Raw genomic sequence first — 19,156 nt, forward strand, 5'->3', positions numbered from 1 at the left:
TAAACCAGCTTAAGCTGATTAAACTGAAATAAAAGTGTTTGTGCGCACATATAAACACTCGTGTTCACACAAACACTCGTGTTCACACAAACACTCGTGGTGCGCGCACACACACAATCACTCCTGGTGCGGGCACACAAGCACTCGTGTATGCACGCAAACAAACACTTGTGGTGTGAACACACAAACATTTGTGGTGCACGCACACACAAACACTTGTGGTGTGAACACAAACATTTGTGGTGCACGCACACACAAACACTTGTGGTGTGAACACAAACATTTGTGGTGCACGCACACACAAACACTTGTGGTGTGAACACAAACATTTGTGGTGCACGCACACAAACACTTGTGGTGTGCGCACACACAAACATTCACAAACATTTGTGGTGCGCACACACAAACACTCGTGCGCGCACACACAAACACTCTGCAGGTGAATCAAACGTCTCTGCGTCAGAGTCAGTGACAGAAATCCCACAATGCAACAAATCAATAATTGAATTTGTTGTCAATGCTTTTAATAGTCACGTTTGTTGTTGCAGCCTTAATAAAAACCCTGAATGGTTGAAGTGGCTAACCTAATGTGTGTGGTCATAGATGCACTACATACTGTAGATATTGTGGTACTGTATGTGGAGGTGAAACGCTGATATTCGACTCATCAATGAGTCTGTTCACTAACTGTGTCACTACAGCCAAGTGTTAATTTATCTCCTTTTAAAGAACCTCTACTATCATAAATCATCTTTGATGGAGTCAGATTCACTACAGGTACGGTTTAAAACTGGGCCGTCAAACTCATTTTAGTTTGATCTTTAGTGGGCCACAGACTTTATGTTGGAAAACTAGTCATTTCATCATTACTGTTCTTTAGTTTACATTTTTACATATACATAAAATACTAAATATAAATATCCAATCAATCAGTGACAGATATCTACACTTTATATTTACTAGATTTTGTATCAATTTCTATTTAATTAAGGGAAATATTGTGTAATAATTTGAGGAAAATTGAAGTATCATAAAATAAAAGGAAATATGAAGACAATAACTCTGTTATTTTCACTTTCTCCTGTGGGCTGGATTAGATGATCCAAAGGGTCAGATTAAACCATTAATGATGGTTGTTACGCCCCCTGGTGGCACATTTACAGAACACGTGACAACAGTGTATACAGTATAGTAAAATAAATCATCCTTCATTGAGTAGATTCTTAAAGGAGAAGTATCATTTATTTATAAAATATATAATGAATCATAATGTTCCATTCATTGAATGTCATTTTAAAGCAGAAATACTAAATGTTATGAGGATATATACTGTATTTACTATAGCTCTATGGTGATGTAGCCATAGAGCTACAGCACTAGCTCAGTATGAGAACATTAAAGTGTTTATATATCCAAACAGGAAGTGTTTACCCATGTGTTGGCGAAGGTGAATGAAACTCTCGGGCTCGTCCCCCCTCTTGAGGACCACCTCTGGTTCTCCGGTGACCACCTGGCCGTGGGCCGGCAGTTGAGAACCATGGGTGTTTAGGTGTACGCTACATTCCACACTAGGCCTCCTCTCATAGTGGAAGGACACCACATCGCCATCGATGGCGTTGGACACACCGTAGAAGTGTGGAACACTTAGGGCTTTAGGACCCAGTCGTATGACGCTACAGTCGGCTTCTACGATGTCCACGTGGAGAGAGATGACCTCTGTGTAGGTGTTTGTCTCTGTGAACCTAAACAACAACAATTATCAGGTATTCTACAGTCACATGACCACACGTTTGTTTCTACCGCTAAACGTAACTGTATTTATATAAATACATGCCTGTCATGTATCATGTTTAGCTGTGAAACTCCCGTAAATATCCTGTATTTTAATGTAATAATAATTCAAACATGTCTTAATAAACTGAACCACGTCACTAGCCTCGAGAACTTCCTCCTGAAATGGTCTGAGTGACAGTTCTCATTACATTAGATTACATTAGAATACATTACATTAGATTACAATACATTACATTACATTACAATACATTACAATACATTACATTAGATTAGATTAGATTAGATTACATTACATTACATTACATTAGATTATATTACATTACATTACATTACATTAGAATACATTACATTAGAATACATTACATTACATTACATTAGAATACATTACATTAGATTACATTACATTAGAATACATTACATTACATTACATTAGAATACATTACATTACATTACATTACATTGGATTACATTATATTACAATACATTACATTACATTACATTAGATTAGATTATATTAAATTACATTACATTACATTAGATTACATTACATTACATTACATTATATTACATTATATTACAATACATTACATTACATTACATTAGATTAGATTATATTAAATTACATTACATTACATTACATTAGAATACATTAGATTAGAATACATTACATTACATTACATTGGATTACATTACATTACAATACATTACATTACATTACATTACATTACATTAGATTACATTACATTACATTAGATTACATTACATTAAATTACATTAAATTACATTAGATTAGATTAGATTAGATTACATTAGATTAAATTACATTACATTACATTAGATTAAAATACATTACATTACATTACATTACATTACATTGGATTACATTACATTACAATACATTACATTACATTACATTACATTAGATTACATTACATTAAATTACATTAAATTATATTAGATTAGATTAGATTAGATTACATTAGATTAAATTACATTACATTACATTACATCAGATTAGATTAGATCAGATTAGATTAAATTAGATCAGATTAGTGCTGACATCAGCAACAAACCCAGAACCAACAGAACAGAGATGATAATGAAGACGTTCTGGTGATAAAAACTAAGAACTGGTGTAAATATGTTATAAAATATAACATAGAGTTTATCTTCATAAAGACCATCAGGATGTGACACAGTTACACGTTCTGTTAGATTAATAACTGATATTTTAACGTCTACCACAGCAGAAGGAACCACGTAAGTCACCATGAAAAATCATCCAATCACAAGCTCCACAAATATACACTGTTTATAAAGTGTTAAATAATGTAAAGTCTGTAATAAATGTGTCTAATAAGTCATTAGTGAACATCAGAGAACCACATGAGTGAGTATGAGAAATTATAATAAAATATATAATAAAATAAAATGTAAATGTCAGACTTAAAGACAAACAATGTGAAATTAACAGTAAATATACAACGTGTTGACTTGTATATAAACTGTAAGTATATTAAATAAAAACATGTGATTCATAAACACATTTATGTTTTTATTTTGACTGTTTTATAATTTAGGAATTAGGGCTGGGAGATATATCGAGATTCAAGATGTATCAAGTTTTATATTTTGGTGACATAGAAAACTATAATATTTCATATATATATATATATATATAAAGATCAGTTATATGATTAATAAGTGTCACATATTGATCAGCTGTTTATTAATAAATGTCACTGTGTAGCATTTAGCGTCAGTAAATTTAACCCAGAATAGTTTTTTTGGTCAGACTTTATTTAATAAAATTATCTATATTTATATCATATTTCACCATTATGATAAATATATTAGATATGAGTTTTGGTTCATATCACCAGCCCTAGTAGGAATGTTTACAGTATTTTAATATTAATAAAGGTCGACCTACCAGATTATAATCACATTATTATATTTAATAAGTGGTTATTATAGTTTTATTGTACATCTATATTAAAATATAATAAATACTGTAGCTTGGTTGGGGGGGGGGACGACTCACAGTGGGCCCTTATTTTGAAATCCAAAAGTTGACAGGTACAGTATGTAAGTATGATATATAAGAAGTCAGAAAATGGTTCTATAGTCTGTGGAATTGATAACTGTGGTGCTTTTGATCACATTTTAACGATATAACCTGAGCTAGATTTTCACGATTGATCAAAAACACATAATTAGATATTTTAACCCCTTCATCCCCAGACATTCAACTAATTATGACCATCAACACATTTAGACTATTTTAACCTTATTGCTAATGCTAGGCTAATGCTAGGCTAATGCTAGGTTAGTGCCATTGCTAGACAGGATTTAATTTCTGTGATACAGTCGGTAAGGGTAGGGGGGGTAGGGGGCGGGGTTAGAAGATGGTTTCCTGGTGAGGTAGAGCTGGGTGTCATCGGCGTAGCAGTGAAAGTGAATACCATGTTTACGGGAGATGTTTCCTAGAGGGAGGAGATGAATAATGAAGAAAAGGGGCTACAGGACAAGCTAATGCTAGGTTAATGCTAATGCAAGGCTAACGTTAACTCTAGGCTAATCCTAATAACAATAATACATTAAATTTCAGGTGAATTTACAGTGCTTAATAAAACCACAATAAAGGTTCAGCTAAACACAGAGCAGTGGTGGTCAGGTGGGAAATGCTAGGCTCATGCTAACACTAGGCTAGTACAAATGCTAGGTTAATGCTAACAGTAGGCTAATGCTATGGTAGACTAATGCTAACACGAGGCTGGAGTTGTCACGCTACCAAAATGACAAAGTATCACAGTTCCTGGTAACATGGTGATACTGAAGCCTTTTATTATTATTATTATTATTATTATTATTATTATTATTATTATTATTTATGAACTGCAATGTATTTGTACAAGTTATAAATACTTATTCATTACTTATAGTGTTCTGATGATAACAAATCCACTGTTTTTTTTGAAAATAAATGAATAAAAACTGTTTCTCCAACATAATAAACTATAGAGAATAAAATACAATAAACAGGAAGTGATACTTTTGGCAAAAAGAAACAATTATTGTATGAATTTAGTTTCCTAGAGTGTAATTGAAACCTTTCATTTTAAGACAAAATAAAACTAAAAGGAACCTAAATGTTTAATGCACTGGGACGATTTTTAACCTTAAATCAGAGATGGTCAACTTTAATCACAGGGGGCGGGGCCACAAACGTGATTATATCTGATCTGACGGTCACATGATCAACATTGATGTCAGCATTAGAATAACGACCAATCAGATCTCAGCATTAACACGGGGAACAACAAAAGGTTTGTGTGTGTTTTTGTTGTCATTTGATTTATTTTTGTCTGATTTTTTGTCATTTACTATAATTCTCTATTTTTTATAATTCTCTTTTTGTTATTTAGTGTATTTTCATTGTCGCTTTGTGTAATTCTTGCTAATTTAGTGTATTTTGTGTGGTTGTCTCTTTGGAGTCATTTAGTATAATTTTTTCTCATTTTTGTTTCCTTTTTCTATATTTTTATGCATTTTTTGTTGTTTTGTGTAATGCTCTTGTTTTTTTTATGTTTTTGGAAACATTTCTATGTATTTTTCTATCATTTGTAATGTTTTACAGTCATTTTTGTGTTTGTTTTGTATGTTTCTGGAGTTATTTATAGAGTCTATTTATTGTCTTTGTGTTCAGGAGTAATGTCTTTATTTTTGGTGTCATTTTGTATTTTTGTTGTTGTTTTGTGTGTTACGGAGTCATGTTTACTTTAGGCTCCGCCCATGTCTGCCTTCAATAACACCCTGACCTGTATATGGATGATGTTGTACAACATTCATTATTTTCTCTTGTTATTTTGTCACTTTTTGTCATCTGATGTCACAACAGATTTAATAGTGACTCAAACTGTTTTATTGAAGATGTGTCTCATCATTTTGGGACCAAATATGAAATAAAAACATATTTAGAAATGACATGTTTTTGATCAATTGCAAAAATCATCACCAGGTTACATCATTAAAATGTGATCAAAAAACAACCTCTGACACCAGTTCCTGCCCCACTAGAAGCATTATTTATCATACTTTAATAAATACAGTAGTGTTAGGTAGTACCATGGGAGGGGGAGGGGTCTAATTACATATATATATATATATATACCAGTAGAGTCGCAGCTTGACCTCGTCCTTCTTTAATAATGGACATCCGTTGTGGACATACTTCACCTCTTCACTCAGATAACTGCAGTCAAACACCTTGGGCACATACACAGTTAGCATTATGCTAGCATCACATGATTATGATTATTAGATGATTAATGTCTCACCTGTGGCATCAGTTCTCCTACGCGCTGAGTAATGGGTTCATTTAAAACCACCTCCAGCTTACACGAGTCCTTTTGTTGAGGGACCAGGAAGTGGAGGTGCTGTGGCTGCAGGTAGGCCCACTGACCACGTTTTACCTTTAAACTCTCTCTGACGTGCACAAAGGCAGCGTGAGCTGAGCAGTTTAAAACCAGCACGTAGCACAACGTTAGCATCCAACAAAGTCTATGAGTCAGTAGATCCATGTCTGTCTGTCTATTCTAGTGAGTACCAGGACCACCAGGACCACCAGGTGCACCAGGGGTATCAGGTGCACCAGGAGTACCACGACCACCAGGAGTACCAGGTGTAGCAGTACACTTTAGAGCTCTGTCCAGGTCAGAAGGTCAATAGAAACCTGAGAAGAAAAGGAAAATACTTTGGTTAAGAAAGAAAGAAAGAAAGAAAGAAAGAAAGAAAGAAAGAAAGAAAGAAAGAAAGAAAGAAAGAAAGAAAGAACACCTACCACGTGCACAGGGGCGTAAACACCACATATTGGGCCCTGGGTACAGACCACCTTATAGGGCCACTACTCTACGTTATCTACACTGTTTTTTGCCTGGAAACTAAACTAGTATTGTTGCATTCAGGAGCGTCTCACTTGTGGGTGGGGTTTCCACCCATACCTTAAAAAACCATTGTTCCGTATTTACGTAAATGACCAAAACATTAGACACGTCCGTCAGACACAAAGTATAACATAGGAAATGTAAAGAACAGCAACATTGTCCTAGTGGGTCTACCTGGACCCCCCCCCTGTGTGTGTCCTGTCTACCTGGCTGTGAGTGTGTGTGTGTGTGTGTGTGTGTGTGTGTGTGTGTGTGTGTGTGTGTGTGTGTGTGTGTGTGTGTAGAGTGAATATCTCCCCCACACGTGATGAGTTTAACCTGAAACTTGGTCAACAGCGTACATATAAGTGTGTGTATCTGTTATTTTGGAGTCATTTGATGTTGCAAAAGCTTTATTTTCATTTAAAGATTACGCCTCCCTCTCCGTATTGAGCGTGGTATTTAACGTGATACTTTCAGTTCCGGGTCATTGGGTCATGACGTCACGTTTGTTTGGGTTTTAAAAAAAAAGATCAATATTAAAATGGTTTTTGTACCGCTAAAAGTCATTAAAGTTAATATTTCATGGTTATTTAAAATTATTCCCGTGATTCCAAAATTCCTTTAAATCTCGGGTCACGGACGTCACTTCCTCCTTCATCTCAATGACTGTGGGCGGTGCCTGTGTTGACGGTCATTAGCCGACCTTATCACAAACATTCTGATTCTTCAGACAGAGGAATGTAATGTTTTAGTGAGTGGATGGGTCCATAACACAGCTCTACTATGGTTATTGTTTGTTCTGTGCAAGGGTGAGTGTTTCTTCTTATATTTAAGAATATGTGTTAAGATGCTAGCAGCTACAATGTAAACACACACATGGCTGGTGTGTGTGTGTGTGTGTGTAGGGTTGTACATGCTGAACGCACACAGAGCTGTTTAGAGAGAGAGTTGGAACTTTGGTGTTACTAAACCTTTTTTTTTCTCTCAACAACTTGTGACGGATTATGTGCATGTACATGGCTGACCACACGGCTGATAAGTGTGTGTGTGTGTGTGTGTGTGAGAGAAGCCACAGTTTGCGAGTCTCACACACACACATCTCAAAACACGCCCTCACCACACACACAGTATTTATAATAAAAATATACTAAATGAGTAAAATCAAACAACAAACTAAACAACAGTACACAAACCTACAACAGAAATGCATAAAAATATACAAAATGGCTCCAAAAACATACATTACAGAAAAATACACCAAACAACAACAAACTCAAAATACACAAAACTAAATATTTAGACAAAAAATACACAAAATGACGACAGAAATGCATAAAACTACAATAAAAAAGATACAAAAATACACAAAATGATTCCAGAATCACTACAATGGCAACAAAAAAACAACAGAAAGATTCAAAAATACACATAATGACTACAAAAACATACATTACAGAAAAATACATCGAACAAAAAACATATAAAAATGAGTATAAAAAACAAAGACATTTATCATATTCATCTTTCATAGAAATAAACCAGATAAATCACACACACTATTTTATTTTACACCCACAAATAAAGCCTTTATAACACTACAGAGTACAGTATGTACACCTCTATATACATATCAACCTTCACACACATAACTTAAGCTACCTCCCACTGTACTAGTAACTAAAATTAGCTTTAAACAATGAAAGTTGATAGTTTGACCTGTTTTCTCACCCGTCCTGTGACTAATGACTGTATTTAGCTTGTACAGTGCATATTTCTTATTATTTCTTTTACTTTGATTCTTTAAAAAGCGTCCTGTGGACAGATGTGTAAATGTGCTGACACACTAACAAAACATCTGTCTTATCAATGTCCATATCAAATCAATCAGTTCTCATATCAATCATCCAGAAGGACAAGCTCTCAGTAGATCATCTTCATCTTCTGAGACCTCCTGTCAACAGCTGTGGGCTTATTAGCCTTCATTAGGGCTTAATTAGGCTTATTAGCCTTCATTAGGGCTTGATTAGGCTTATTAGCCTTCATTAGGGCTTAATTAGGCTTATTAGCCTTCATTAGGGCTTGATTAGGCTTATTAGCCTTCATTAGGGCTTGATTAGGCTTTATTAGCCTTCATTAGGGCTTAATTAGGCTTATTAGCCTTCATTAGGGCTTGATTAGGCTTATTAGCCTTCATTAGGCTTAATTAGGCTTATTAGCCTTCATTAGGCTTGATTAGGCTATTAGCCTTCATTAGGGCTTGATTAGGCTCATTAGCCTTCATTAGGGCTTAATTAGGCTTATTGGCCTTCATTAGGGCTTGATTAGGCTTATTAGCCTCAATTAGGGCTTGATTAGGCTTATTAGCCTCAATTAGGGGTTGATTAGGCTTATTAGCCTTCATTAGGGCTTGAAATTAGGCTATTTAGCCTCAATTAGGGGGTTGATTAGGCTTATTAGCCTTCATTAGGGCTTGATTAGGCTTATTAGCCTCAATTAGGGCTTGATTAGGCTTATTAGCCTTCATTAGGGCTTGATTAGGCTTATTAGCCTTCATTAGGGCTTAATTAGGCTTATTAACCTTCATTAGAGGTTAATTAGGCTTATTAGCCTTCATTAGGGGTTAATTAGGCTTATTAGCCTTCATTAGGGCTTGATTAGGCTTATTAGCCTTAATTAGGGCTTGATTAGGCTTATTAGCCTCAATTAGGGGTTGATTAGGCTTATTAGCCTTCATTAGGGCTTGATTAGGCTTATTAGCCTCAATTAGGGGTTGATTAGGCTTATTAGCCTTCATTAGGGCTTGATTAGGCTTATTAGCCTCAATTAGGGGTTGATTAGGCTTATTAGCCTTCATTAGGGCTTGATTAGGCTTATTAGCCTCAATTAGGGCTTGATTAGGCTTATTAGCCTTCATTAGGGCTTGATTAGGCTTATTAGCCTTCATTAGGGCTTAATTAGGCTTATTAACCTTCATTAGAGGTTAATTAGGCTTATTAGCCTTCATTAGGGGTTAATTAGGCTTATTAGCCTTCATTAGGGCTTGATTAGGCTATTAGCCTTAATTAGGGCTTGATTAGGCTTATTCATTAGGGCAATTAGGCTTATTAGCCTTCATTAGGGCTTGATTAGGCTTATTAGCCTTCATTAGGGCTTAATTAGGCTTATTAGCCTTCATTAGGGCTTGATTAGGCTTATTAGCCTTCATTAGGGCTTGATTAGGCTTATTAGCCTTCATTAGGGCTTAATTAGGCTTATTAGCCTTCATTAGGGCTTGATTAGGCTTATTAGCCTTCATTAGGGCTTAATTAGGCTTATTAGCCTTCATTAGGGCTTGATTAGGCTTATTGGCCTTCATTAGGGCTTGATTAGGCTTATTAGCCTTCATTAGGGCTTAATTAGGCTTATTGGCCTTCATTAGGGCTTGATTAGGCTTATTAGCCTTCATTAGGGCTTAATTAGGCTTATTAGCCTTCATTAGGGCTTGATTAGGCTCATTAGCCTTCATTAGGGCTTAATTAGGCTTATTGGCCTTCATTAGGGCTTGATTAGGCTTATTAGCCTCAATTAGGGCTTGATTAGGCTTATTAGCCTCAATTAGGGGTTGATTAGGCTTATTAGCCTTCATTAGGGCTTGATTAGGCTTATTAGCCTTCATTAGGGCTTGATTAGGCTTATTAGCCTTCATTAGGGCTTGATTAGGCTTATTAGCCTTCATTAGGGCTTGATTAGGCTTATTGCCTCATTAGGGCTTGATTAGGCTTATTAGCCTTCATTAGGGCTTGATTAGGCTTATTAGCCTTCATTAGGGCTTAATTAGGCTTATTAACCTTCATTAGAGGTTAATTAGGCTTATTAGCCTTCATTAGGGCTTGATTAGGCTTATTAGCCTTCATTAGGGCTTGATTAGGCTTATTAGCCTTCATTAGAGGTTAATTAGGCTTATTAGCCTTCATTAGGGCTTGATTAGGCTTATTAGCCTTCATTAGGGGTTAATTAGGCTTATTAGCCTTCATTAGGGCTTGATTAGGCTTATTAGCCTTCATTAGGGCTTGATTAGGCTTATTAGCCTTCATTAGGGCTTAATTAGGCTTATTAGCCTTCATTAGGGCTTGATTAGGCTTATTAGCCTTCATTAGGGCTTAATTAGGCTTATTAGCCTTCATTAGGGCTTGATTAGGCTTATTAGCCTTCATTAGGGCTTGATTAGGCTTATTAGCCTTCATTAGGGCTTAATTAGGCTTATTAGCCTTCATTAGGGCTTGATTAGGCTTATTAGCCTTCATTAGGGCTTAATTAGGCTTATTAGCCTTCATTAGGGCTTGATTAGGCTTATTAGCCTTCATTAGGGCTTGATTAGGCTTATTAGCCTTCATTAGGGCTTGATTAGGCTTATTAGCCTTCATTAGGGCTTAATTAGGCTTATTAGCCTTCATTAGGGCTTGATTAGGCTTATAGCCTTCATTAGGGCTTAATTAGGCTTATTAGCCTTCATTAGGGCTTGATTAGGCTTATTAGCCTCAATTAGGGCTTGATTAGGCTTATTAGCCTCAATTAGGGGTTGATTAGGCTTATTAGCCTTCATTAGGGCTTGATTAGGCTTATTAGCCTCAATTAGGGGTTGATTAGGCTTATTAGCCTTCATTAGGGCTTGATTAGGCTTATTAGCCTCAATTAAGGCTTGATTAGGCTTATTAGCCTTCATTAGGGGTTAATTAGGCTTATTAACCTTCATTAGAGGTTAATTAGGCTTATTAGCCTTCATTAGGGGTTAATTAGGCTTATTAGCCTTCATTAGGGCTTGATTAGGCTTATTAGCCTTAATTAGGGCTTGATTAGGCTTATTAGCCTTCATTAGGGCTTGATTAGGCTTATTAGCCTTCATTAGGGCTTGATTAGGCTTATTAGCCTTCATTAGGGCTTGATTAGGCTTATTAGCCTTCATTAGGGCTTGATTAGGCTTATTAGCCTTAATTAGGGCTTCATTAGGGCTTAATTAGGCTTATTAGCCTTCATTAGGGCTTGATTAGGCTTATTAGCCTTCATTAGAGCTTGATTAGGCTTATTAGCGTTAATTAGGGGTGAATTAGGCTTATTAGCCTTCATTAGGGCTTAATTAGGCTTATTAGCCTTCATTAGGGCTTGATTAGGCTTATTAGCCTTCATTAGGGCTTGATTAGGCTTATTAGCCTTCATTAGGGCTTAATTAGGCTTATTGGCCTTCATTAGGGCTTAATTAGGCTTATTAGCCTTCATTAGAGCTTGATTAGGCTTATTAGCGTTAATTAGGGGTGAATTAGGCTTATTAGCCTTCATTAGGGCTTAATTAGGCTTATTAGCCTTCATTAGGGCTTGATTAGGCTTATTAGCCTTCATTAGGGCTTGATTAGGCTTATTAGCCTTCATTAGGGCTTAATTAGGCTTATTAGCGTTAATTAGGGGTTAATTAGGCTTATTAGCGTTAATTAGGGGTTAATTAGGCTTATTAGCCTTAATTAGAGGTTAATAGGGGTTAATTAGGCTTATTAGCCTTCATTAGGGGTTAATTAGGCTTATTAGCCTTAATTAGGGCTTGATTAGGCTTATTAGCCTTCATTAGGGCTTGATTAGGCTTATTAGCCTTCATTAGGGCTTGATTAGGCTTATTAGCCTTCATTAGGGCTTAATTAGGCTTATTAGCCTTCATTAGGGCTTAATTAGGCTTATTGGCCTTCATTAGGGCTTGATTAGGCTTATTAGCCTTCATTAGGGCTTAATTAGGCTTATTGGCCTTCATTAGGGCTTGATTAGGCTTATTAGCCTTCATTAGGGCTTAATTAGGCTTATTGGCCTTCATTAGGGGTTAATTAGGCTTATTAGCCTTCATTAGGGCTTGATTAGGCTTATTGGCCTTCATTAGGGCTTGATTAGGCTTATTAGCCTTCATTAGGGCTTAATTAGGCTTATTGGCCTTCATTAGGGCTTGATTAGGCTTATTAGCCTTCATTAGGGCTTGATTAGGCTTATTAGCCTTCATTAGGGCTTAATTAGGCTTATTAGCCTTCATTAGGGCTTGATTAGGCTTATTAGCCTCAATTAGGGGTTAATTAGGCTTATTAGCCTTCATTAGGGCTTGATTAGGCTTATTAGCCTCAATTAGGGCTTGATTAGGCTTATTAGCCTTCATTAGGGCTTAATTAGGCTTATTAGCCTCAATTAGGGGTTGATTAGGCTTATTAGCCTTCATTAGGGCTTAATTAGGCTTATTAACCTTCATTAGAGGTTAATTAGGCTTATTAGCCTTCATTAGGGCTTGATTAGGCTTATTAGCCTTAATTAGGGCTTAATTAGGCTTATTGGCCTTCATTAGGGCTTGATTAGGCTTATTAGCCTTCATTAGGGCTTGATTAGGCTTATTAGCCTTCATTAGGGCTTAATTAGGCTTATTAGCCTTCATTAGGGCTTGATTAGGCTTATTAGCCTCAATTAGGGGTTAATTAGGCTTATTAGCCTTCATTAGGGCTTGATTAGGCTTATTAGCCTCAATTAGGGCTTGATTAGGCTTATTAGCCTTCATTAGGGCTTAATTAGGCTTATTAGCCTCAATTAGGGGTTGATTAGGCTTATTAGCCTTCATTAGGGCTTAATTAGGCTTATTAACCTTCATTAGAGGTTAATTAGGCTTATTAGCCTTCATTAGGGCTTGATTAGGCTTATTAGCCTTAATTAGGGCTTGATTAGGCTTATTAGCCTTCATTAGGGGTTAATTAGGCTTATTAGCCTTCATTAGGGCTTGATTAGGCTTATTAGCCTTCATTAGGGCTTGATTAGGCTTATTAGCCTTAATTAGGGCTTGATTAGGCTTATTAGCCTTCATTAGGGCTTGATTAGGCTTATTAGCCTTCATTAGGGCTTGATTAGGCTTATTAGCCTTCATTAGGGCTTGATTAGGCTTATTAGCCTTCATTAGGGCTTGATTAGGCTTATTAGCCTTCATTAGGGCTTGATTAGGCTTATTAGCCTTAATTAGGGCTTCATTAGGGCTTAATTAGGCTTATTAGCCTTCATTAGGGCTTAATTAGGCTTATTGGCCTTCATTAGGGCTTGATTAGGCTTATTAGCCTTCATTAGGGCTTAATTAGGCTTATTGGCCTTCATTAGGGCTTGATTAGGCTTATTAGCCTTCATTAGGGCTTAATTAGGCTTATTGGCCTTCATTAGGGGTTAATTAGGCTTATTAGCCTTCATTAGGGCTTGATTAGGCTTATTGGCCTTCATTAGGGCTTGATTAGGCTTATTAGCCTTCATTAGGGCTTAATTAGGCTTATTGGCCTTCATTAGGGCTTAATTAGGCTTATTAGCCTTCATTAGGGCTTGATTAGGCTTATTAGCCTTCATTAGGGCTTAATTAGGCTTATTAGCCTTCATTAGGGCTTGATTAGGCTTATTAGCCTCAATTAGGGGTTAATTAGGCTTATTAGCCTTCATTAGGGCTTGATTAGGCTTATTAGCCTCAATTAGGGCTTGATTAGGCTTATTAGCCTTCATTAGGGCTTAATTAGGCTTATTAGCCTCAATTAGGGGTTGATTAGGCTTATTAGCCTTCATTAGGGCTTAATTAGGCTTATTAACCTTCATTAGAGGTTAATTAGGCTTATTAGCCTTCATTAGGGCTTGATTAGGCTTATTAGCCTTAATTAGGGCTTGATTAGGCTTATTAGCCTTCATTAGGGGTTAATTAGGCTTATTAGCCTTCATTAGGGCTTGATTAGGCTTATTAGCCTTCATTAGGGCTTGATTAGGCTTATTAGCCTTAATTAGGGCTTGATTAGGCTTATTAGCCTTCATTAGGGCTTGATTAGGCTTATTAGCCTTCATTAGGGCTTGATTAGGCTTATTAGCCTTCATTAGGGCTTGATTAGGCTTATTAGCCTTCATTAGGGCTTGATTAGGCTTATTAGCCTTCATTAGGGCTTGATTAGGCTTATTAGCCTTAATTAGGGCTTCATTAGGGCTTAATTAGGCTTATTAGCCTTCATTAGGGCTTGATTAGGCTTATTAGCCTTCATTAGAGCTTGATTAGGCTTATTAGCGTTAATTAGGGGTGAATTAGGCTTATTAGCCTTCATTAGGGCTTGATTAGGCTTATTAGCCTTCATTAGGGCTTGATTAGGCTTATTAGCCTTCATTAGGGCTTAATTAGGCTTATTAGCGTTAATTAGGGGTGAATTAGGCTTATTAGCCTTCATTAGGGCTTAATTAGGCTTATTAGCCTTCATTAGGGCTTGATTAGGCTTATTAGCCTTCATTAGGGCTTGATTAGGCTTATTAGCCTTCATTAGGGCTTGATTAGGCTTATTAGCCTTCATTAGGGCTTGATTAGGCTTATTAGCCTTCATTAGGGCTTGATTAGGCTTATTAGCGTTAATTAGGGGTTAATTAGGCTTATTAGCCTTCATTAGGGGTTAATAGGGGTTAATTAGGCTTATTAGCGTTAATTAGGGGTTAATTAGGCTTATTAGCCTTAATTAGAGGTGAATAGGGGTTAATTAGGCTTATTAGCATTAATTAGGGGTTAATTAGGCTTATTAGCGTTAATTAGAGGTTAATAGGGGTTAATTAGGCTTATTAGCGTTAATTAGGGGTTAATTAGGCTTATTAGCGTTAATTAGAGGTTAATAGGGGTTAATTAGGCTTATTAGCGTTAATTAGGGGTTAATTAGGCTTATTAGCGTTAATAGGGGTAAATTAGGCTTATAATGTTAATTAGGGGTTAATTAGGCTTATTAGCATTAATTAGGGGTTAATTAGGCTTATTAGCATTAATTAGGGGTTAATTAGGCTTATTAGCATTAATTAGGGGTAAATTAGGCTTATTAGCGTTAATTAGGGGTTGTTAGGGGGTGTTAGGGTTATTAGCGTTAATTAGGAGTTAATAGGGGTTAATTAGGGTTAATTAGGAGGTGCTAGGGTTATTAGTGTTAAATAGGGGTTAATAGGGTTAATAGGGTCATTAGGGGTTAATTAGGGGTTGTTAGGGTTATTAGCGTTAATTAGGGGTTATTAGGGTTATTAGGGGTTAATTAGGGGTTAGTAGCGTTAATTAGGGGTTGTTAGGGTTATTAGGATTGTTAGGGTCATTGGGGTTATTAGGGGTTAAATAGGATTATTTGGGTTAATGTGTGGTTATTATGTCAATAGAGGTTAATTAGGGGTTAATAGCGTTAATTAGGGGTAAATAGCATTAATTAGGGGTTGTTAGGGTTATTAGGATTGTTAGGGTCATTGGGGTTAATTAGGGTTATGAGGGCCATTAGCTTAATTAGGGTTATTAGCGTTAATTAGGGGTTATTAGGGTCATTAGGGTCATTAGGGGTTAATAGTGTTAATTAGGGGTTGTTAGGGTTATTAGGATTGTTAGGATCATTAGAGTTAATTAGGGGTTATTAGGGGTAATCAGGGGTTATTAGGGTGAGGGTTTGCACTCACTGCTAAACGCTTTGTTTGCACATCATCTGAGACAGGGGTTCTCAACCTTGGGGTCAGGACCCCATTTGGAGTCGCAAGACACTGGGAGGGAGTTGCCAGACGCCTTCAAGAAACTATGAATATTTTATGAACAATTTCAGCCCATTTTTCCTTATTTTTACCATTTTTCTGCAAATTCACAAAACTCATTATATTTTAACTATTTCATCACTTTTTATTTCCATATTTTTTGCTTCTTTAATGTATTTTTGCTACATTCTCCCATTTCTGACACTTCTACATCATATTTTAATGACTTCTACACATTTCTCTACTTTCCAGACATGTTCATCATTAATAAACCATTGTTGACCTATTATTAACACTTTAACCTCTTTTCATCATATTTCATGATTATTTTTGACAATTTAACCACATTCACCATTTGTCATGTCTATTATTTACCAGTTCAAACTAATTGTTCCAATTTTATATAATTCCAGTATATAACGCTTTGAACTATTTTTACCACTTTTTCTGTGTTTTTATCCATTTTAACTTATAACTTTAACACATTTCTGTGATTTTTAAAATCATTTTCCACCATTTTTATTCACTTTGAAGCATTTTATAGTGATATTAAAACCATGATTTCCATCTTTAAGATGATTATAATAATAATAATAACGATAACAGTGGATATTATTCAGATGAATAATAAATGTGGGTTATCACAGATTCATAGAACAATAGACCATCATTTTACTGACTTTATGGATGGACCCCAAAATCTCTCCTTTATTCCCCCTTATAGATGGTCCTGTCTCCACATGACTGTTCTTCAATGTTCATGTCTGTGTTCAACCACCTTCAGCTACAGTGGGGGTCCTGCTCTATGGGACCTTTATTTGGAGGGTCCTGCTCTATGGGACCTTTATTTTGGAGGGTCCCCGCTCTATGGGACCTTTATTTTGGAGGGTCCCTGCTCTATGGGACCTTATTTTGGAGGGTCCCCGCTCTATGGGACCTTTATTTGGAGGTCCCTGCTCTATGGGACCTTTATTTTGGAGGGTCTCGCTCTATGGATTTATTTGGAGGGTCCCTGCTTATGGAAACTTTATTTTGGAGGGTCCCTGCTCTATGGGACCTTTATTTTGGAGGGTCCTGCTCTATGGGACCTTTATTTTGGAGGTCCCTGTCTATGGGACCTTTATTTTGGAGGGTCCCGCTCTCTGGGACCTTTATTTTGGAGGGTCCCCACTCTCTGGGACCTTATTTTGGAGGGTCCCTGCTCTATGGGACCTTTATTTTGGAGGGTCCCTGCTCTATGGACCTTTATTTTGGAGGGTCCCTGCTCTATGGGACCTTTATTTTGGAGGGTCCCTGCTCTATGGGACCTTTATTTTGGAGGGTCCCTGCTCTATGGAACCTTTATTTTGGAGGGTCCCTGCTCTATAGAACCTTTATTTTGGAGGGTCCCTGCTCTATGGGACCTTTATTTTGGAGGGTCCCTGCTCTATGGAACCTTTATTTTGGAGGGTCCCTGCTCTCTGGGACCTTTATTTTGGAGGGTCCCCGCTCTCTGGGACCTTTATTTTGGAGGGTCCCTGCTCTCTGGATCCTTTATTTTGGAGGGTCCCTGCTCTCTGGGACCTTTATTTTGGAGGGTCCCTGCTCCCTGGACCTTTATTTTGGAGGGTCCCTGCTCTCTGGGACCTTTATTTTGGAGGGTCCCCGCTCTCTGGGACCTTTATTTTGGAGGGTCCCTGCTCTCTGGATCCTTTATTTTGGAGGGTCCCTGCTCTCTGGGACCTTTATTTTGGAGGGTCCCTGCTCCCTGGACCTTTATTTTGGAGGGTCCCTGCTCTCTGGGACCTTCATTTTGTGCAGTCAGGGGCTCCAAAGGTTGAGAACCACTGATCTAAGAAGCACATTTTTTATTCTTCACTACAAAACACCTCAGACTGAACCAAACACACAGTCTGGTTCATTTCCAGTGGAATTCCCCCTAAACACACACACACACCCCACACACACGCACACACACACACACCAATACCACACACACACCACACACACACACACCACTCACACACACACACAACACACACACACACACCACACACACACACACACACCACACACACACCACACACACCACACACACACACACACACAACACATCTTTCTAAAGGAACAACAGACCATGAACACAGAGTTCTTTGCCTAGTTTAAACTAAGTTTAACCCTAGTTTAAGCTCAGATCTATCACACAGTTTATGTAGAAACCCTGAGAGAACATGTTCCTACCTGAAGCTCCTCTGGTTCCTCTCTGGTTCCTCTCTGGTTCCTCTCTGGTTCCTGTGTCTGCAGCAGCTGCCTGATTGTGGGAATGTCCACCAGGCTCCGCCCCCTGAAGCAGAGAGATAAAAGGAGGAGTAAAGAGGGGGATACATTCCTCTTCCTGTGAAAACACTGATCACAGGTTCTAGTTAGTCATTATTCAGCTGAACACGTTCAAACACACAGTAATGGTTAGAATTCAAAACAAAGCTCTGATTTCAAAGTAAAACATCTGGAGTGAGTGTGAAAATAAGTAGGTAAACTTTATAGTGTTTTTCACACAGAGCTTTATAATGAACACAATGAAGCTCAAACAATCATAAAGCAGATCTATTGGCTCTAAAAAGCCTCTTTAATAAAAGAAGTCTTTAAAAGTCTCCACAGAGTCAAAGGTCACAGGAAGTTCATTCCAGAGATGAAGAACAACAGCTTTAAAGACACGCCTCCTCTGGTTATGGTTCCAGGAACCATTAGCAGGTTTTGACCTGAGGACCTCAGACTCTGAGCTGTAGTGTAGACCTGGATCAGATCTCTGACATCATCTGGAGCATGTCCATGAAGCTCCTGAAAGTCAGGACCAGAACTTTAAAGTTCACTATGATGGCAACAGGAAGTCCATGGAGATACTTCAGAGCAGCAGTAATATG

General features: G+C 37.1%; 1 protein-coding gene across 1 annotated transcript in view; it reads right to left on the reverse strand.

Annotated features, from left to right (window-relative positions):
• LOC114459644 (FRAS1-related extracellular matrix protein 1-like) overlaps nt 1-18,540 on the reverse strand; it is a 66,011-nt gene extending 47,471 nt beyond the window's left edge. Inside the window, exons 1-4 of the mRNA XM_028441832.1 lie at nt 18,477-18,540; nt 6,135-6,529; nt 5,969-6,063; nt 1,432-1,742 (exon numbers count right to left, since the gene is read on the reverse strand). Of these exons, the coding sequence (XP_028297633.1) occupies nt 1,432-1,742; nt 5,969-6,063; nt 6,135-6,377 (649 nt within the window). The 5' untranslated portion in view covers nt 6,378-6,529; nt 18,477-18,540. The remainder of the gene's footprint in view (nt 1-1,431; nt 1,743-5,968; nt 6,064-6,134; nt 6,530-18,476) is intronic.
• Between the last annotated feature and the right edge of the window lie 616 nt (nt 18,541-19,156).

Source organism: Gouania willdenowi, unplaced genomic scaffold, assembly GCF_900634775.1.
Source record: "Gouania willdenowi unplaced genomic scaffold, fGouWil2.1 scaffold_332_arrow_ctg1, whole genome shotgun sequence".
In the NCBI taxonomy this organism is placed as follows: Eukaryota; Metazoa; Chordata; class Actinopteri; order Blenniiformes; family Gobiesocidae; genus Gouania; species Gouania willdenowi.